The sequence below is a fragment of the Protopterus annectens genome, chromosome 13.part0 (genome assembly GCF_019279795.1).
Source record: "Protopterus annectens isolate FY-2018-M chromosome 13.part0, PAN1.0, whole genome shotgun sequence".
NCBI classification, from domain to species: Eukaryota; Metazoa; Chordata; order Ceratodontiformes; family Protopteridae; genus Protopterus; species Protopterus annectens.
The window spans coordinates 214,850,043-214,872,720 of NC_056747.1; the positions used below are offsets into that span (position 1 = coordinate 214,850,043).

The 22,678-nt window shown below is 37.5% G+C and overlaps 1 protein-coding gene across 1 annotated transcript in view; it reads left to right on the forward strand.

Annotated features, from left to right (window-relative positions):
• Nucleotides 1–22,678, forward strand: part of LOC122787163 (A disintegrin and metalloproteinase with thrombospondin motifs 10-like) — a 1,217,364-nt gene that overhangs the window by 1,004,297 nt on the left and 190,389 nt on the right. The window contains exons 18-19 of the mRNA XM_044053741.1: nucleotides 5,552–5,632; nucleotides 17,310–17,473. Of these exons, the coding sequence (XP_043909676.1) occupies nucleotides 5,552–5,632; nucleotides 17,310–17,473 (245 nt within the window). The remainder of the gene's footprint in view (nucleotides 1–5,551; nucleotides 5,633–17,309; nucleotides 17,474–22,678) is intronic.

A 22,678-nucleotide genomic window follows, 5' to 3' on the forward strand; every position in this document is an offset into this window, starting at 1 on the left:
TTTAAATGGGACTGGAGAAGGGATCATTTATTTTGCAGAAAGAATCCATTCAGACAGAAGTAACCAACAAGCATTGTGGTCCAAAGTAAATACTTCCAGAGCAATACAAGAATATTCACTATTATGGAGGAGTAATCTCCCATTCGATTCTCAGCTGGACTGCCTTCTGTGTGAAGTCTGCATGTCCTCCCCGCGGTTGAGTGGTGTTCAAAAGACATGCATGAATGGGCGTGCCTTCGTTGAAGGTTGGGCATCAGGCTGGCACCTTTCTAGAAATGTCATAGTTTAGTTTCATACATGATGTATATTAATGTTTTTAGACAGCCTACAATATATCATTGAATTAGCTCAAGTAATCACAACCGAAGCACAGTACAGAGAAATACATTTATGGACTGCTAAGGAGTTCCTTCCTAGTTTCTAGGTTTGAGCCCCAAAGTCAACAGTCGCATATGATGTGATGCAGCGACTGTGCCTATAATGACCCATAGAGCATACATTGGTGTCTACTGGCTTTATGGGAGAAAAAAGTCTGTCATGTCTGCCACTCCCAAAGTTACCCTTTCATGCACTAACATACTGCAGCTTCTGAATAACGTTGTCTACAGGATTGCAATTGGAAAACAAAACAAAAATTGTTTCTCCCAGCAATTAATCAGAGTAGGTTACACATATAAAAAGCATTTGTTAAGCTTTCTCTTACAGTGCTGTGTAATTAAGCAAGTCACCATTTTGGTCAGCCATAGGGCTCTTTTCTACTTGAGTGTTTGCTTCCTTCCCCTGTAACTAAAGTACACTGACTCTTACAGTTGTCTCTCTGACTCTAATTTTTACAGGTATAATTTGTACCTTTCTGGCTTTCTAACACTCAGACATAGATTCCTGTTGAAAGTTTTGCTTACTTGTCTGACATTTGAACAAGTAATCCTTGTAATAATCCTCAAAATTGTATACTGTTGGTCTGTCTTTAATGCTAAACATAAGTAAAATTAAAGTGCTGAGTGCAAGTAACATTACAGTGCTGAGTGCAGATTTTAGGCCCTTATATTCAACTTATTTCATCCTCTAACCACTCCTACTGCCTTCTCATTTCCCCCACCCCCCCCCTTTCTTCATACAGGTTAAACTGCTACAACTTAGTACAGGCATTGGTTCATCCCTGCTCCGCTTGCCCTCGCTTCACTCGGGCTTGCTTCGCACCCCATCCTGCCCCCAAATGCCTCCCACCCCTGGTGCTGCTACATTTATTGGTACTAGACCACACCCCACTTTTGTAAACCAATCAGTAACAACTTGTCACTCAACAGCACCACCCTCATCCTGATACCACCAGTCCTCCAGCTCTACTATTCCTTTTGCCTAAGTTTCAAGTCCCATTCAGTAGCTATGCTATCACCTAAAATAGTCTTAACTCTACTTCTACCCCTTTTACTCATCCCATATCTCCTAATCACCTATGAATATCAGGATCATCCAGGTTTTCGACCTAGTTACATTAGTCCTAAAACTAGACACTATTACAAAACTTTTTTCAAAATCTTAAAACTCATACTCAGGATACACTACAACCTCACAAAGGATGGTGACATCCACCCAAACCCTGGTCCATCCCCACCTGTTGACCCTAATCCCCCTACTATATCCCCTACCACCATAGCTCCAGCAAATAGACCTCCTAACTCACTGCTGGCCTACCATCCAAACATTAGGAGCATAAATAACAAAACTCAGCACATGCATGCCCTCTTAGCTGTTCATTCTCCAGATATATTATGCCTAACAAAAACATGGCTAAAGCCTGCCACCAAGGACCATGAGATTCTGCCACCAGGGTATTGTATGTTTCGACTAGACCGTACCACCAGAAAGGGTGGTGGGGTAGCCATACTTTACAAGTCTACCCTGTCAGCATAGACACCCAACAACCACCCCAGTTCAATAATGCTGAAACTCTTATCTCAAAGCTACAAATTAACAAAAACAAAAATGTATACATTACCTGTGTCTACATTCCCTCAGGGAGGAACACAAAAACCTTAGAAGACTTCTTATATTGGTTATCCGATAACTACCCCCAAGAAGCCATTGTTCTTGGGGATTTCAACATTGACTTGAACACTTGCTCTTGTGAAACCCCCACAACCACATAAACCTCTATGGATTTTCTCAAATCATAACCTCCCCCACAAGGACAGGAAAACCCAATAACAAGGAAAGTACCCTAGACTGGATACTCGTCAATACCAATCTTCAGTCTTATAAATCAGGCACTTTGCCTGATGACCTAAGTGACCACAGTCTCACCTATGTAATCAAGCTCAAAGTAGACTGCTCCTACCAACCCACCTATAGAACGTTTAGAAACACCAAGAATTTTATTCTCACCAAGTTTTAAAATGAATTTAAGGCATGCAACTGGTCAGTACTAAAAAGTCTCCCCCTAGATGAAGCAGTAGCATACTTTAACACCAAATTCCTTGTTATTCTTAACTCCCATGCTCCCAGCCGCTCTATTAGAACCAAAGTTAATATTGCACCATGGCTTTCTAAAGATACCAAAACCAAAATTTCACTCAGAAACAAAGCACGGGCCACCTACAGAAAAGCAAGAGCCCCACTTGATCAACTAAGATTCAGACAGCTAAGGAATGACACACAAAATCCATAACCTTAGACAAAAAGAACCACTACTACCATCTACTGCAAAAACACCAAAACAACCCTCAAAAGTTCTGGGCAGGAATAAACAAACTTCTCCACTCAGGCCAAACCACCACTCCACCCCCAGCTTCCCAACAAAAATCCCAAGTAGACATTGCTAATAACTTCAACAGCTTATTCACAGAGACTATCCAGTTTCTAGCCAGTCAACTTTCTCCCAATGGCTCTAATTCTAATGTAGCCACACCCAGTACCCAAACATATTTTACCTTCCAACCTGTTCCTACTCAGCTTATTCATGCCCTAGTTAAGAAACTATGACCCACCACCCTGGCTGCCGACCTCCTCCCAGCAGACTATCTGCATAAGGCTGCTGACACCATAGCATACCCCATCTCAATCTTGATCAACAGAGCTATATCTGAAGCTACTGTACCCACTATATGGAAAATCTCCCATGTCATACCTCTCCATAAAGAAGGCAGTTCCACTGAACTGTCAAACTTTAGACCCATAGCTATTCTGTCACCTCTAGCTAAAATTATGGAGAAGTGTGTACACATACAGCTCATGCACTACCTCACACAGAACAAGCTGTTGTCCAACTTTCAGCATGGCTTTAAGCCACACCATAGTACTACTTCTGCCCTCCTCTCTTTCTCTAATGTCATTAACGACAACCGCAATAATAGCAAACAATCCTTGGCACTCTTTCTAGATCTATCTAAGGCTTTTGACATGCTTGACCACAAAATGCTTATAAATACCTTGAAGGCCTTCTCCTTAAACAACCATGCACTCCAGTGGTTTCAATCCTACCTGCAGAGCAGACAACAGGCAGTCCTATGGCAGGACAAGCTATCATCTCGCCTACCCATCACATTAGGAGTCCTCCAGGGATTGATACTAGGACCCCTTCTTTTCTCCATCTTTATCAACGACCTTCATTCAGTCATCCCAGATGCTACCTGCATTCAATATGCGGATGACTCCATCTTGATTTGTTCTGATACCTCACTAGCTACTTTATTCACATTAACCCAAAATACCTTCAGTACAGTGGAAAAATGGCTCTCCAATCAACATCTAATCCTAAACCTCAACAAAACTAAGTTGCTCTTCTTCTCCATCACATGCAGGACCCCCCTGCCATCCTTCAACATAACTGCTAACAAAGGCACTATCATCTCCCCAGAAGACCAAAGTAAACTACTGGGTGTCATAGTTGATAACCTGAAGTTTGATGCGCATGTCAATCAAACTTTCAAAGCCATTAATAAAAAACTTGGTTCTCTTTACAGAATCAAACCTTTCCTTACCCCACTTGCTAGAACTGCAATTGCCCATTCCCATCTGCTATCAACTCTTCTCTACAACTCACCTCTATTCTCCAAATTAAACAAAACAGATCTTAATAAACTATCATCCTGCTATAACCACATTGCCAGATTTGCTACTGGCACAGCCTACCAGACACACCACTGTCACAACCTAAATAGCTTAGGATGGCTTGAACTGCCAAGCCTACTGCAGTTCAACCAGCTAATAGTGGCACATAAAGTTCTTTACCAACCATAAAATTCACCTGCTCTAAAAAACATTATCAACCCCTACACCAGCACCCGGCCACTGCGATCATCCACTAGACTCCTAGTTCAAACATACAACTCCAACTACTCAACTGGGGACTCTCTGTTTGCCAACTCTGTTGGAAAAATATGGAACAGACTCCCAACTGACTTGACCCTAGAACCCTCACTAACTCAATTCAAAAACAAACTCAAGAAATACTTCAAAACTCATTGGTTATATCCTTGCATAAACCCGACTAGTGACCTCTCTATTCCTTAGGTGCCTTACCTTCAACTACTTCTAACTTTTTTCTACCACTCCATTTCAGGAAGGGTCAATTGTATAACTGCTGCTCAGTGTGTCTTAAACCTGAATGTAATGTTATGTATGTTTAACTTTGAAAATAATATGTTTTGTAAAGTGTTTTATAATAAGTTAGTACTATATGTGTTAAATGCTGGTATTGCTTATGACTGTAATCTGCTTGAAACTAGCATTTACTAAATGTTCAATGTGTATTATTATCTTGGAGCTTTTCTCCCCGGGCCTCCGCTGAAAATGGACATGTATCAAGTCGGACTATCCCAGTCAACAAATGTAAAATAAATAAAAATAAATAAAATATCACCAGAATTCGTAACCTTAGAATATAATGTGCTCAGTGTCTGTCTGATTTGGGCATTTAATATGCACTAAAATTGCCTCTTGTCATAAATGTAAAGCCCCTTCCAGACTGTCTAATGACAGGGCTCCAGGCAACACATGGGAATATGAAAAGTCTTTCCATCAAGTGTAAACAAATCTTTTAATTAAATAAGATTTGAATCAGTCCTCTGATGTTAAATGAACCAGAAACCACATCATTAGAAGAAGTATATTGCATTGTGGAAGTGGTTTGCACATTCAGAGCAGCAACCTTCATTTCAGTTGTATTAACTTTGTTTTTTATAGCAATTAGACATGGGAATGAAATTCTGAGAAACGTTTTAAATCATATTTACATAATGTGCAGCTAAATCAAATAGTTGTATGATTATTTCTGCTCTAATCAAGTTAACATATTTTTTCTCATGTTGGCCTTGAAGGAATACTACATAAAGTCTTCAATTATAATCCTCCCATTTGCTGGAGCAATTTATAATACTAAGCCTGCAATGCTGTAAAAATACAAATATAGATAGGTGTACAACCAAATGTTTCATGAACTAATATTTAAATGCAGTCAAAGTTAAACAAACATCTGTAGTCAGATAGCTAATAAGGCATGTGACAGAAATGCATTCTGTATATAATTATACACAAATTTAATTTGTTTTAGGTTATGAAGAAGTTATCTGGATCCCAAGGGGATCAGTGCATATTGATGTCCGAGAACTGAACATTTCTCTTAACTACCTGGGTAAGATACTTTCACACCTCTGTATTTATAGTCTAGTTCAGCTAATGGGATGAAGTCACAATATGGTTTAGACACATTTAGAAAAATACGGCTGTGTTTACCTGTGAAGCACTACCTTTTAGTCAGTGAAGCTTAAGCCGATTTATTATGTCTGCTTCTGTGAAGTGTGCAAAAGTTCTCCAAAATGCAATCTTGAGATCATTTATTTGTTAATACAACAAGGGGAATGGAGATATAAAACAACAAATATGCTAAAATGTATTTTCATGATTTTGAAAAGAGGCAAGGAGTTTCTCTGGTTCATGAAAAAAAGAATTGCAGCATTTATTAAATCCTTGAAACTATACCTGAATGTATGTGTGTGGGGGTGTTATTTTTTGTGTTCTGTTTTTGCTCCTCAACTTAGGGTCATGGGTCACAATCTGCTAAGAGGCCAATCTGGAACCCAGACCATAGCAATGTGTGACAAATAGTCAAAATGTGGAACATCCTATTTCACACTGGACGAAAATCATGCCTTGAACATGGCCATGGTCTTCCAACCAAAATATACGTGCGGACACACACACACAGATTCACCTTGCCATACCTCTCAACTGCCCAGCATTTTGCATAATGCCCAAATTTCTGCCTCATATTTTTGGACTGTTCCTCATGAAATATGTAGTTTTCTGACAAATCACAGATGAATGAAATAAAGTAATGAAAGAAATTTGAGTTTCAGACATTATATCCTTCAGAACATGTATGGTAACACAAAGACAGCCTGTTAGCCCAGCAACTTTCTATATTTATAAGAGCAATATTTAAAAATTGTTTCCTTTTTTGTGCCTTTGTCACCCCATTAATTAAGGCTATGTCCAGTTTACTTGTGCTATGAGGTTGAGAGCTATGACAATGATAAGTCTGAGAAAATGCCTATAGTTGGACTGTGCCTTAGGCATGTGAAGGTGTAGGCAAACTCAGCATGCTTTTGGTTCCTTTATTGATATTTTAAGCACAGAAATGGTTGTAAATGGTTTTGGTTTTCATTCTTGCATTGGCTTATTCACTCAAGTTGTTGAATAATATCCTTTCCTGCACTCAGAAAATGCAACACACACACACACACACACACACACACACACACACACACACACACACACACACACACACACACACACACACACACACACACTGACACACACACACACAGTGACTTGGAAGGCAGGATTAGTAAGGGAGGAGGACTAAGTAAAAAGAGATTGGCAGGTCACAGGACAAATCGGCCAGTCTTCCCTCAGTGTACAGTTGAGTAAGGTAAGGGTCATAAGACCCTTCAGCAAGGACACTTCCTCTGGCATGCTTAAGGCAGCTGATGGTATAAAGCTGAGTGGATTCCAACAGGGTTAAGATTACAATTTATGGAAAAAGGAAAGGGAAAGCACAATGCAGCGAGTCTTGCAGATGTACAATTTCAATAATCTCTCTCAAGATCCAGCCCTGACATAAAACTCTTGAAAAGCTTTAACTTACTTGATTAATTAACACATAATTATATGCTTGTAATTCTACCCTTGTGTGTATCAAGTCTCTTTTAATCACTCAGGGTATGGCGTATGGGGAAGAAACAAATATTTGGCAATGTGAAGTACAGGTAATTGTGTTACGGTATAGTTATCTATCACCGTTGGGCTGAGCTTCTTAGTATAATAAGTGATAAGCAATGCAAGAGTGCAGTGTCTTAGACGATCAGTAAAACACATTTTTACATAGGACATTAAACAAACACCAGTGCCAAAAAGGGGCACTCAGGTAGATTGTGATTGGTACTCCTCAGCAACAGGGACTTTTATAACCAACATCATAACTTTTTCTAGTGGGATTTCATAATACAGTCAGTTTATGTAAAATATAAGTGTGTATCACAGCATTTCATATAGTTTGCTCACACAGTTTGTCCAACTGGTACCAGAATGAATTGCAAGATTAGAAGTTGCCATTTTGGCACTCTCCTCAGAAAAAGTTTCCTCTGAGGGTCTTTGTGTAAAGTTAAATAACTAAGGCCCCTGTACCACGGCAGAGACATTAATGCATCTGCTCTTGCAGATTTGTATGGCACAAAAATAGACATTGACAGCAAGTTTCAAGCTAACTTAAAGAGACACGCAATGTCTAGAACTGGACGATGTTTTACTAGTAACTAGTAGACATTTTAAACAAAAGTTTTAAGCCCAAAAGGTGCTGCTAGTTTACTCAAAAGTAAATTGGAAGGATGGAAAATGTTGCCATAGTGCATCAAAATCTGAAATTTTTAGATAAATTCAAATAAAGGGTGAACACCTTCAGAGGCAGTAACACACAATTAAGAGTCAGCAGACAATGATGTGTGGCTTGACATAATATGCCTACAATCTGTTTACAACTACTGACTAAAGCTAAGGGTTTGACCGACAGACTTCACTACAGATGATAGAGACAGTCATTCAACATTGCTCGTAACTCGTCATATATCGGATACAGAAAAAGAAATGGAGCAATCTACTATAAATTGGTAAATCAGGGATTAGATCCTCCTTCCACTGCTGTCACCAAATTCTGACACAGTCCTCTCTATTACAATCTAAAAACAGGAAATATGCCTCTGCTCAGAACTGAGCCAGTGCCCTTTGTAGAGCAAAAAAAATGTTTCACTCTGTACCACGATACCATAAAGACACATTTAACACAGTTTTAATAAACTGGTTATTTCTTATTATAGTATTTTTTAGAGATATGTGTTCCAGTACTAACATGTTGCAGGGTGAAATGTTTTTTGTCCTTGTACTTTGTTTATTGGTCACTTTGCACAAATCACTTTACCTCGGTTTTTAATGGAAGAAATACTTTACTCTGAAAGATAAGCAGATCCTTCTTTATGGCTTTGAGGATAGGGGCAGATTCCCAAAATGGACAGGTTAAATGGGACACTTCACATCCTCTAGCAAGGCTGAACTAGTATCACTTGGATTACTTCTCTTTCTGACAAGAGGAAAGAGAAGGGGCACATGACAAGCATTTATGTAGATATGCTTAGCAACATTAGACAGTCCTTGCATTCATGCATCCATGGTGTGCTGCAGCCAGTGTCACGCAGACATCCTAGACTTCTGCTGAGCCAAGTTTTATTACTCAGAGTCTGAGGAGATCAAGAATGTGGTTTCATTGTTGAACTATGCATATAGTAGATTTAACCCTGGTCTCACACACACACACACACACACACACACACACACACACACACACACACACACACACACACACACACGTATTGTTTTAAAGAGAGGGAAAAAATAAAACAGAAGCAAAACAGTATCAAAGTAAATAACTGCAATACGAGCAAAATAATTCCTTTTAAGTGCTGGTATTGCAGTTATTTACTTTGGTATGGTTTTGCTTCTAATTTATTTTTTCTTCATCTCTTTAAATGTGATTTTCCACAACCATTCATACACAAATGGTCACATATTTTGAAGCTCTCATTGGCTCCCGTCCTCAGTAACAATTATTTGATTGGTTCATACACTGCAATGGCAATTGGCTGTAATTGCAGAATATGAGCCAATCAAAAACTGTGTAGCACAGCCAACATTGTTCAATGCAGAACAGCAGAGTAGCTATTTGATTGGTTTGTATACCATGATGCTGATTGGCAGTAATTGTGATATACAAACCAATCAAAAGCCATGTAGCAGAGCCAAAGCTGTTCATTATGGAACAGCAGAACAGTGGGTTTGCTCATGGTCGAATACAGTGCATTCTGCATAATCTGGAGCACTTGGCTGCTCAACTTAGGGTTGAGGAGTACAGAAATAAATCTGGCTCACTGGATTGCTCCAAAGGAGAGATGTATTAGTTATTAAGTGAAATACACCTCCAGATTGGTTCAACAGTATGATTTCCTGAAGCCATTTCAGGTGCAAGTAACTGTTGGTAGGACACCTATTCAAATCATTGCCAGCTACAGGACACCCATTCTGCCTACTTGGATCTACCAGAATCTATCAAGATCCATCCAAACAACATGGTTCTGCATGATTTCAATTACCCATCCATTGACTGGGTAAATTACTCGTGCTCAGACCCACTTGCTCAAAGGTTTCTCAAGTTCATTAACTTAAACACCCTGGACCAGCTGGTAGACACCCCAACTAGGGGAGCCAACATCCTGGATCTGGTGCTTTCCAATATGGGGGCCTGCTGTAGTACCCCCACTGTGAGGTCTTCCCTTGTCAGATCTGACCACAAATCTCATTCAAAGTAACTATCACACCTCATCACCACCAACACCACCCCCAGCAGGAACTAAACTAAAAAACTTCTCCAAAGCAGATTATATCCTTCTAAGGGATGGTATAAATAGCTTCACTGCACCTCCCCCCTCAGATGGAACTGGCAGCTATGCAGAGTCCTACACCAATGGTTTTTACAAACACCTGTATACCTGCATTGACACAGCCATACCTGATAGAACCAAAACAAGCTCTTCAAGGAAGAGCAAACCTGCCTGGTGGACAACTGCCATTAACAGGTGTTAAAATAAGAGGAAGAAAGTGCTGTTCAAAAGTAAGAGGGAGCAAGCGCTAAACTGGAAACACTCCCTCCTCAGCTTAAACAAGCAAATAAGGCTTCTTGTGAAGTCCACCAAAACGAACTATGAATCCAAATTAGTGTCCTCATTTAATGACAACCATAAGCCATTCTTTAGTTACATCCATAGCATAAAAGGTAAGACCCAGATTTACACTGAACCTATGGACACAGCAAACCTGTTATAGTAGACAGTTTCTGTGAAAACTTCACTTCCCTATCCCCATCACACAAACCCCATGACATTCCTTCCACCTGTCTCCTACCTTGTATCTCTAGACAGCAGGTCATATACACCCTCTCTAAGGCCAAAAACACAGCATCTATGGGAAATGATAACATCCCAGGCTGTGCCCTACATGGGCTCCAACAAGAACTAGCAACTCCATTGGGTAATCTTTTCAATCATAGTCTAAACACCATCTTCATCCCAGCTGAATGGAAAATGGCCACAGTTATCCCCTTGCACAAAGGTGGTGTTTACATTGACCCTGGGAACTACAGACCTATTAGCCTGGGTAGCCTTATCTGCAAGGGCAAAGAGTGAATCATCATGGACCTTATCAACAAAAATATAGGTAATCTTCAAACACTTCACCTTACCAAGTTTGGATTTGTCAAGGGGAGATCATAGCTGGTAAACCTGGTGGACTTTTTTAAGACAGTCACCATAGCCCTGGATGAGGGGATACAGGGGATGTATACAGCCTACCTGGACTTGGCCAATACTTTTGACAATATTCCTCACTCAGGCATTATTGATAAACTCACCCAGCTAAGTATCATCCCTTATATTGTTAGGTGGGTTGCTAACTGGCTCACTGATAGATCCCATACAGTCAACTCACGGAATCCACCTCCAATAGCAGACCTGTAACCAGTGGTGATCCACAGGGATTAGTCTTGGGACATCTACTGTTTGGAATCTATTTCTCCAAAGTACAAGCACAAACTAAAGGTCTGTGGCTGACAAAGCTGGCTGAAAATTACAAACTGGGAGTGGTCATAACATTCCCAAATGATATCAACATCCTACAAGAGGGTATTATGTAAACAAATGATTGGTGCCAAAGTCACAGCCTTAAATTCAATGCAGAAAATGTACCATCATCCCTTCTGGTAACAGGAATGTTCTGGCTAACTACCACATCAATAGAAACACCCTAAGAATGCATTCGGTGGTGAGAGACTTGGGCACATAGGTTGATATCAACCTTAACTTTGATCACCATGTCTCCACAATGGTAAGAAGGCCATTCTATATTTATCATCTTATAAGTAAGGGCATTACTTCCAGAAAAAAAGAAGATATAACCTCCCTGTACTCTTCCTTCAACAGGCCAATAATTGAGTACAACACCCATTTTGTTATGTACCTTTTCAAGCACCTGCAGCAATTGGAGAGACAACAAAGGTTCCTCACAAGGAGAAATCTGTCCTATATGGATCGTCTGAAATCATTGTCACTTTACTCCATTTCATACAGACAACTCAGAGGTGAGCTCTGCCTTGCGTATAAGGCAATCTCTGACTCTGCTTTATTGGAAATGCTGCATATCCATAAGTCCAATGGCTCACGGGTTACTCGCTCTAAAGAACTTAACCTGATATTAGACATTAATAGAACCTGGTGGAGGGACAGATCTGTCTCGCAGAGATTACCACACAAGTGGAACAAATTCCCAATTCATGTAAAGCAGAGCACTTCTTTGGCCCTCTTCAGGCGCATTCTGGATGACTGGATTGGTAACTGTAAATTCACCCTGGAGGTTCCACCTATGTCTCTCTTGGACGGGTCAATAGGTGCTAATTGTGGAAACAAGGGCAGAACTTGGTTGGCTTGTTAGGGCCCTTAGCCTAGTAACATCCTATGATCCTATGTGGAATGGACCTTTTATTTGTGTATGTGTGTGTGTGGGTGTGTGGTTTGTGTTACTGTTGTTCTAAAATTTAGAGTTGAGATATGTACACATATGTAAGCTTGCTGGCTTGCTCCAAAGGTGTGCTAGACAGATTGGGGGATGAACATTATTTTTTCTCTTTTGTTTTACTCTTCAACTCTTAGAGTTGAGGGTCATCAGATCAGAAATGATGGCACAATGTGCTAACTATGGCTCTGCTAACAGCAGATGCTTGAAGATGTACCTTTGCTAAAGAGAACCAGTGAGAATAAGGGGAGGTTATTCTGGACTCTGAAAGATTGGTTACTCACACAAATGAGAGTAAGAGGTCCCCCCCATCCTAAATAATGATGTCCAGAAGAAACAGACTCAAAAGCTTCAGACAAGTCTCAGGTGGTAAATTTACCTGATAACCAGAGCACATGACTATAAAGTCGAGCTTGTAGTAGAGAGGAGACTAGGTAAAGTACTACAGCCTCTACAGAAGTCACTGTATGCCATCATAATCTAGGAATTTATTTACTTATAGGATGCTATTTCCCGGAGCTTACATAAGGTAAGTAGCAAAATGATAGATCGAATTCCATACAAGGAAGATTTCCTACATGTTTTACATTTGGCTATCAAAGTAGCTGCCATGCAAAGATCAGAGAATACCCCAACAGAGGGCTATGTGTTAAAAACAGATATATCATAAGGGGTAGCAGTGGAGGCATTATCTGCATTTTGGAACCTGGAATGCAGCCTACATACTCCATGTTTTCCAGAACTGGGTATCCTTTATAGTAACATGTTTGTTTCAATGAAGAAATAGTGTGAAGTGTGCATGGAGAGAAGAGCAGGTAGGGAACAGAGCAAGTAGTACATGCTGAAATTAGACAGACTCCACTATGAAGCATGAAGCAGTGTTGAAGTTATCAGGAAAAAGTTAGTCACCTTGACGACTGCATCTGAACAAGGTTCCACATATCTTACTGGACTTGAGTAAAGGTGTTTTGGTACAACCAAAAAAGTGATTAATCACCTTCCAGGAATTTTGGTGTCCAGTCTGTTCTTCGTAGTATTAAAAAAAGCAGAATTTAACTTTCTCGGAATTTCCACAACCAAATGTATTCTGGTTACTAGTTAGTCAGGTGTTTTCGAAAGTGGCCCATGCACTGTGCTTTATGAGAAAAAACTAAGAAAGTTCTTAAGTAATCTAGGGAGCACTGCATTCAAAGAAGACATCTTAGTGCATAAACTGCATTTGTGTTTTTTTTCGTCAAGTGGTTAATATCTGATATCAGCATATTTGTATATATGCGTAATTCAAAATGCATACACAGCCTCAGATCCACAGAAACAATTCATTTAACTTAAAATAAAAAATAAAGTGCTTAGTCTTACACATTTATTAAGAGTGCTTCTTAAGATGATAAAAGCTTACCAAGGAACCACCATTGTTTAAATATGCATCATGTAATTTTATCTGACATATCACAGCACACCCATCATGTGATGTTAGAGAACAAATCACAGCAGAGACAAATATTTTTCAAATATGTTTAAACAATAACGAGAACATTCCTTTAAAACTTACATAAAAACTGGCTTCTCTAAAACCAATATGCAACATAAATTCAACTATATTTTTTTTTTCTGTTTTACTGGTCACAAAGCATCTCATTCAGAATTCATGGACTTCAAATCCAGAGCAGATTAACCTAATCTCTCAGGGTGCTGGTGTATCAATGAATCTGTTTTTGGGGGTGATTATAAAATGAAAATATGACTGTATTCTTTTCAGTGGTCTGTGCTGGTCATCTTCAACAATAGCAGGTAGCCTAAGACCACCTTCACATCTCAGCCCAGTGATTTAAGCCACCTGCATCCTGTTAGTTTATATAATCAATTCCAAGGGTACCGTATCTCTGTGGAAAGAACAGCTCCTTAGTACTGCAGTATTGGAGTGTTATAACGTACTCCACCCAAATGTAAGGAACAATGTAAGGAAAGTAACTCTTTCTCAAATATACACAAGGCAGAATTACATTCTCTACCTCTCTACACAAAGGAAAACATGTTGTTTTTTTTCTGTTGTTGTCTCTAAGCATCAGCAAAAAACAAAGTGATAGATAAGACACTTCAGAAATATATTAAGTTAGAGGAACAAATTTCAAAGGATTCATGGTCCTTCCTTAGATCTATGAATAACTTACAGTTTTCAACTACGGGATTGTTAGTGACAATAGATGTTAAGGACTTATATTCTTGTATCCCTCACAATAAGGCAATTGAATGGGTAAGTGACATGATGAGACTCTTAGGCGCACCACTTGATGAAATACAGTTGATAGAAGAACTGATTGACACAGTTCTTTCTTATAACTTTATTTTATTTAACAAAGATATTTACCATCAAAAGATCGGGGTCGCTATGGGGTCGCCATGCGGTGCCAGTATTGCAAATCTAGTAATGGCACGATGGGAAAGGTCCACTATTTTAGAGAATGAAGTGAACAAAGATAAAATTACCTTTTACACAAGATTCCTCGACGATATTTTTATGGTAGTCGAGACTAATATTGAAGGGTTAGATAAGCTCCTGTCTACTTTTAATTGCAGTACTGATTTTCTACAGTTTACATGTAATTTTAGTAGAGATAACATCAATTACCTGGATGTTAACTTGAAAAAAGATTATGTTAATGAGAGATATGTAGCTACCATATATAGAAAGGAGACGTATTCTAACACTTTTCTCCATTTCTCTAGCAGCCACCCACTGGCCCAGAAAAAAGCAGTGGTAAAAGGCCAACATGTTAGGGCGGCAAGGATGGTTACGGTTGATGCTGATTTCCTAGATGAATGTAAACTCCTCGAGAAGTTTTTTGTGCAGAGGGGTTATCCGATGGATTTTATTGTTAATATAGCTACAGAAGTTAAAAACAAACGGTGGGAAGGGATTTATTCCCCAATATTAGGTTCAATGCAAATAGAAAATACTGAACAAGTAGAAGTAGGAAGGAGAGAAACAGGATCAAGTTTTACTTGTAGTTTCATTACTTGCTTTAATTTGGATGCACTTGACATCAAAAATATTTTGAATAAAAATTGGCACCTCTTGACTTTAGACAGTAGGTTCAGGGACTTATTACCTGAAAAACCGAAATTAGTTTATAGAAGGAATCAGAATTTTAAAGAAATTTTACAACGTAAAAAGCCCAATGTCAGATCTAATGGGGGCATGACCAAATGTAATATGTGTAATTACTGTAAATATGTTGAAGAGGGCAATACTTTTAAAATAAGGAACCAAACTTACAAAATAGGAGAAAAATTTAATTGTAGTAGCCGACAAGTTGTATACATGGCAAAGTGTGAAAAATGTTTAGCCTTTTATATAGGAAAAACAGATAGGAAACTACAAGAGAGAATATATGAGCATATCTACAGTATTAGTAGGATTAAATTAGACAATGCCCTCGCTAGACATTGCCATTTGAATGAGGGGCACAATTTTAAGTTTAAGGTCATCGACCAAGTTTCATCAGATTGTAGATGTCCCTATGAGCCACTAAAACTTGAAAAGAAAGAATTAATATGGCAGTTGACAACAAATGCCAACCAACTACCTGGCTTAAATGAGATGACATCTATAAAATGTATTTTGAGGTTAAAAAACTTGGAAAGGTGATAATAACAGTAGATATATGCGGAAGTATTAGTTTATGGTCTAATTTATTATATTCATTATATTTATTATATATATTTAAAATGTAATAAAATCTACCATGATAAATTAATAAAATGTAGTATAATAATATTTTTATCAAGTTAATTAATCTTAGAACATTATAATATTATAACCTGATGTCATAATTTTAGATAGAACTAACTAAGAATAATAGAGTCTAGTAGTAGCGTAAAGGTAAAGAGTACTACACAATTAGATCTTGGTTATTATGTTTTTTAAAGTAGTTTATTCTAATTTTATAATAAAACTCATACTGTTTATATTTTATGTCTTGTAATCTTGTGGTATGGTTTGCACTATGTGCTGTGTAGTTGAAAAATATACACAAAAAATAAACACAAAAAATACACAAAAAATATACACAAATATACTAAAATATTTAGGCTCGTTGAGTGTACATTGCTATTAGTTGATTTAGCTATTCAAATGCTAGCTGATGGTCTTAATAAACTCGAATTTGAATGATTAGGTTTAACTTGCTTTTAAAAGCTAGGTTAACAATAATAATAACATTGACAGCTTGTCAATATTTCCCCCTTGGTAGTTGAATGTTCAAAACTGTTTAAAGATTTTAAAAAAATTTTTTGTTTTTTATTATTTTTTACGATCATGGTTATTGTTGGTAATTTATAGCGGCATGCACTGGAACTGCATGGAATAGATTGGAAAAGAAGTATTCTATATTGTTGACAAGAAATAGTTAAATTTTCTATAACCAATTAATCAGTCCTTAATTGCATACAGATTTGCTATTTAAATGCACCATTCACAATAGTATTCTGTCTTCTGAGGAAGTTGCAATATTTGGGGTGATTATAAAGTGTATGAGTATTCTTTGCACACTTTAAGACTGTGATTTAAGCCACCTGCATGATGTTAGTTTATATAATCAATTGGGTGTATTGTGGAAAGAACACTTTAGTACTGCAGTATTGGACTGCTATAACGCACTCCACCCAAAAATGTAAGGAATGTAGTAAAAGTAACTCTTTTATAATATACACAAGGCAGAATTACATTCTCTACCTCTCTACACAAAGGAAAACATGTTTTTTTTTTTTCTGTTGTTGTCTCTAAGCATATCAGTTTTTATTCAGGAAGAATGCTTTTAGTAAACCTGTCCATCAAAATGGAAGGCAATGAACCTTTGATGAAATCACTTACTGTAGGTTAAATGATTAAAACACAGGAACAGCACAAGAAAACTGGTAAGGAAGCAGAGATGGACAGTAAACAGAAGCATACCTGAAGTAGAACTATATATTAGCTTTAATGTTAATATTCCATTCAAAACACATACAAGAGTGTGAATCAGAAAATGTCAGTAGTTTTCAGACCCATTCAGAATGTAATATTTACATGACACTCTACTACTATAAAGCTGAAATAAGATTTATGGTCATCTAATAATTTTCTTTTGCCTTCCCATAAGCTCTCAAAGGGGATGGTGAACATTATTTCATCAATGGAAGGTTAAACATCGATCCACCTAGAACTTTTGAAATTGCCGGCACAATTTTCCAGTACCGGCGACCACCGGATGAGCCAGAGTCCTTGGAAGCTTTAGGCCCTACAAACACAACACTGGTTATCATGGTAAGTGCAGTATAATGTCAGTGTCTTACAAGTGTTATTGTCAGCAAATAATGTAATTTATTAAGCACAGAGAGAAAACTTCTTTGCTCTGGACTATGGCTGATACAAATATGAACACAAAAAATGCTAACAACATTTTGTAGACATTTTTGTGAAAGTGTATCATGTGAGAGGATTCTTGTAAATAAAGGCACGACCACTGCACGTCACCTCTGTAATGGTAGAAGGGTTAATTGTTTGGCAATGAGGCCAAAGGTGATGCACTGTTGTGTTATAGGAGAGCAGCAAGTATATTAAAAAGCATGCAACATGGAAATCCACAGACTTCAAAATGAAGCCAATAAAGGCTTGGATGCTAAATAGCCAACAGCTGCAACTTTGAACTGCAGGCACAGCTTCCTTTCCACATGTTGCTGCAATTGTCAGTGCCATTTATTTACTGACATTTATTTACCTGGAAAGTCTAGCTGGGCCAAACATGTACCCATTGTCAGTGGAGGCTGAGGGAGAAAAGCCCTAATACTATACAAAAAATACAATGACCATTGTTTCAGAATACTGCGGTGGTGGTGCTGAGATAGCATTGTTGCCTCATAGCAAGACGTTGTCCCGTTCGATTCTCAGCTAGAGCGTCTTCTGTGTGGAGGCATACGTGAATGGGGCGTGCCTTCATTGAAGGTTGTGTGTCAGGGCTGGTAACCCGGTACATAAAAATCCACTACCAATCATTAGTGGACCGGAGTTCCGCTGTGGTGACCCCTAACCGGGAAAAGCCGAAAGACACAAACAAACAAACAAACCATTGTTTCAGAATATTACTGAAGACATACAATGAGCACTGTTATTATTACAAGTAACATAATATGATTGAAAGAAAAAAAAATGCAAGAGAAAGCAAACTGAGATACATGCTTATTGCCGAAGTATTTACATTAAAAATAATTCAAATAAGTATTAAGGAAAGGACACACTGGCTTAATGACATACCTAGAGTTATATAGTACTTTGAGTGTACAAGGATAAATATTTGTATTAATGACATCTGTCACTGCTTTACAATAAAATGTTCATGTGAAGCTATTTATAAGTAAAGAAACAGGATTAATAGTTACTGAGTAAGGAACGGGTGATATAAGAAAGGGAACAGATAGCAGAAGAATGGAACAGGGAAGAGAAAGTAAAACAAGTAACAAAGGTATGAGGTAAAGGTTGGAAAAAGATGGAAGAAAAAGACTGACTGAAGTAGAGAAGTATGTATTTAGACAGGATTTGAGTAGGACCAGATCTAAGGTTTTGATAGGTATTCTTTTAGTATAAATTTAACTTTAAATTTAACTGACTTTGAACATTTCCTTCTGTGCAACTCTTCCTCTTAACTTGACAAATATTGCTTCATCTGATTTAGTCACTGTGTGTGTGTGTGTGTGTGTGTGCACATGTTTAAAACTCTTGCTTTGCTCAATAATAGAGTTTCAGGAGCACATGACAAAAGAGAATTGTCAACGTGACTAAGATGAGGTAATATTTTCTGTAGGTGCATAAGCTTGTTTTTATGAAAATACTGTTTTATTCTGTCAGTTTTCTTAATGTATTTAATTACATTTTTTACTGCTATGGTCCTTGTGGGCAGGGGACATTTTTATATGGGACCTAGACAAAATTATTATAGAAGATAAGAAAACAAATTAAGTTGTAAGTCATCTGATATTAAACACACTACACTATAGAAAATGGTAGAATGTTAATAAAGATTTTGTCATTAAAAATGCCGAATATTATTGGCATCCTGATGAGTATTGTTTAAAATACAAATGGCCATTGATAGTATCATGTGACCTCTCTTATTTAGCAATATATATTACATATTCCACCTTGATTATCAGAGTACACTCTCTCAGTTTTTTTTTTTTCAACACTCCGTTGGGTAGCTATTTCTCTATTAATAATAGAGTGTAGCTGTCTTAAATTAAAAAAAAGGTCAATAGAAAGAAGATGGTGTACAGATTTCCAAAACACAGGCATTAAAGAACTTCATTTTCATGCACAGGGTTTCATAAGTGCTCTTTTGGCATTCCATATTTGTGATTACTCAGAGGAGGATACATGTCTGAATATTTTGGAAGCAGAGAATTCACATTTTTCCCAATAAATTGCGACCTAAGAATAAGATTGATTATGAGGAGGTGGGAGTTTGTAACACTTCGTAAATGGTGGTGGGTCATGCCTGAGCACAGATGCAAGTACATCTAACCTTCTTATAACAAATGTACAGTAATCTTTTTTTTTTCAAAAGTGGATTTATAGTAAGCATTGCACTGCCAAATATCACACAGTTACTATCTCTGTTCATTTCAACAGTGCCCAATATTATCCTTACACACACCAAAAAACAGTTTTCTGGGTGTCACCCCCCCAAGAGTGAGTGTACACACACACACAAACAAATCTGTAAATATATGAATTTTGAGATGCTAGACCTTTAAATTTAAGCAGAAAATGTCTTACTACCATCCCCACAGCTCTTCTCTCTCTCTGAAATAGATATTTGTTCTTTGACTAAACATGGGAGCCTATCCTATAAAACTATTTTTACTTTCTGTAACTATAATGCCTTGAATCTTGTTCAAAACTTTATCATAGATATAACAGTAATAGAAAATAAGGCATTAATAGGCATGTAGTTATGACTTAATTGAGCAAATCTTTTTCAACTATGAATTACAAAATGTTGAATTGCTTATGATAAGAGTATTACATAGTTGGCATGTAGATCTAAACAAACTCACTAGTACATTAAGTGGAAAGACTGGGTCCAGTATGCAGTGAATACTTATTCAGTGTGTTTTCAAAACCATTTCCTAATATATGTATGCCTCGTTCCAAGTAAACGACCACAGAGGAAACAAAGAGGAGAAGAGGAAAACATGCTCAGTATCATGGAACAGAAAAATGTGCTACCCTATTCCACTGCCCATTCTATTAGGCATTACCATACTGCATTTAATAAATTAACTGAAAATCAGTTTATTGTACATACTGTTGATCCTTTACTTTTTGTGTAGGTTTTCTTTGCACTGCATCGAGCACTAATCTTCTTAATAAAAAAGTGGGGCCTGTTCTGAATGAAAAGTTTAGGTCAGGAAAATGTGAAGAGGCTAAAGGACCAGATATGAGATTAAATGTGGAGGTGATGTCAAATGGTAACTGCAATAGTCATCCTTATCAATCAGTGCTATAAACTCTAAATCTTCAGAACCTGAAATGGTAGTTTGGCATATTTTAGGAATGTCTTTCACTTGATCCAGTTAATTTCCTTTTATTTTAGAGGGCATTCAGCTACTGATCAGAACTGTTCAACATTTACTAGAAGTTTTAGGAGTGGGTTCTTACCTAATTAAAAGACATTTCTGAGGTCAACTGTGATAAGGCTGCTGTTAGTAAAAACTTGGACAATTAGGAGTCCTCTGCTCTGACTGATTTGCCATGTGAAGAACCCTATTAAAAGTCTTCCCTCCATCCCATCTTCAGTTTAATGCTATTAGCATTACCACATGCCTTTGATTCATCTTTTGAAATCTATACAGCGAGTGCACGCACAATTAGTTTGCTGTTTTGTTTCATCTGTTTCACAGCTCAAGAGAAATATATAGTAAACTCTCAGTTAACCAGAACTCAAGCAACTGGCACTTTCAAGCAACCGGCAAAAAAATAAATCTAAGAAATGCAGTACAATTTTCATGTGTTGCACTTTCTGCCCCCCCCCCCCACACACACACACACACACACACACACAAAAACATACCTTATGTTTTTAGAGTTTTAGAGTTTTAAAAAGGAAGATAGGAATAAATTCCCTCTCTCTCCCCAACCTGAGAACAACTCAAACCAAACAAATAGTATAGGGTACAGTATTAGTCAGGCCTATTTCTAATAGTAACTCTCAAGCAGCCAGAAACTACAGTTATCCAGCATCTACAAATCCCTGTAGCTGCCGGTTAATTAAGAGTTTACTGTATCCTGACACATTATTTAAATTTAAATCCAAATTTAGTCCATTTTCAATTGTCTTATGATTTTATTAATCAAAATATTTTGCTTTAGATCTTACCAACTCCCTGAAAATACTTCCACATCTTTGTTATGTTCTCCTCTCAATTATGTCTTCACATCCTGTCTATGAATACTGAAGTCTCCCTCATCAAGATTCTATTGTGTTTCATTCATGATACACTTAATAATTTTTATACTTTTAAACTACATATGATTTAAGTTACAAAACACTTGATATAGACACAAGTGTACACAAGACATAAGTGTTTTCAAACTTAAATCATACGTAGTGTTAAAGTATAAAAATTATTGAATCTATCATGATGTTTTAAACTATATATTATTTAGAAATGTTAAATTTTTATATATATATATATATATATATATATATATATATATATATATATATATATATATATATATATATATATATTGAGACAAGCTGACACCAATGCCCGAGCCAAACATGTTACGAGACAAGCTGACACCAATGCCCTAGCCAAACATGTTATGAGACAAGCTGACACCAATGCCCTAGCCAAACATGTTACGAGACAAGCTGACACCAGTGCCCTAGCCAAACATGTTACGAGACAAGCTAACACCAATGCCCTAGCCAAACATGTTACGAGACAAGATGACACCAATGACCTAGCCAAACATGTTACCAAGCTAGGCAATCAACATACTTTTAAATTTATGGTTATAGAAGTGGTAAAAATGGGCAACAGACGGGGACCTAATAAAAACAAGGTGGAAAATAAAGAACTTGAATGGATTATAAGGATGAGAGCAAATACACGGAAAGGTCTGAATGACAAGATTTTTATTAAACCTGTCTTGTTTAATAGACCCTTAGCTACATAGCATAACTATTTGTTAGGTCTCTACACCCTTGTTCCTTTTTAAAATATTTTTAATGATTTTTAATGACAAGTGTTAGGATGTTTTATGTCTTAAATGAGCTGCTGTCTTTAAATATGTTCATTCTTAATTGAGTCTGATGTATGATTGGCTGTTACCTATTTATAAGCATCACAGTTTCACATTATGTTTGTCTGATGAAGCGGCTTTGACTGCTAAAGCGCTCACCTATTTGTAACTGAAATAAAGAATTCTGGTTTTTAGAAGCTGCGCTCTTTTGCCTCTATTACT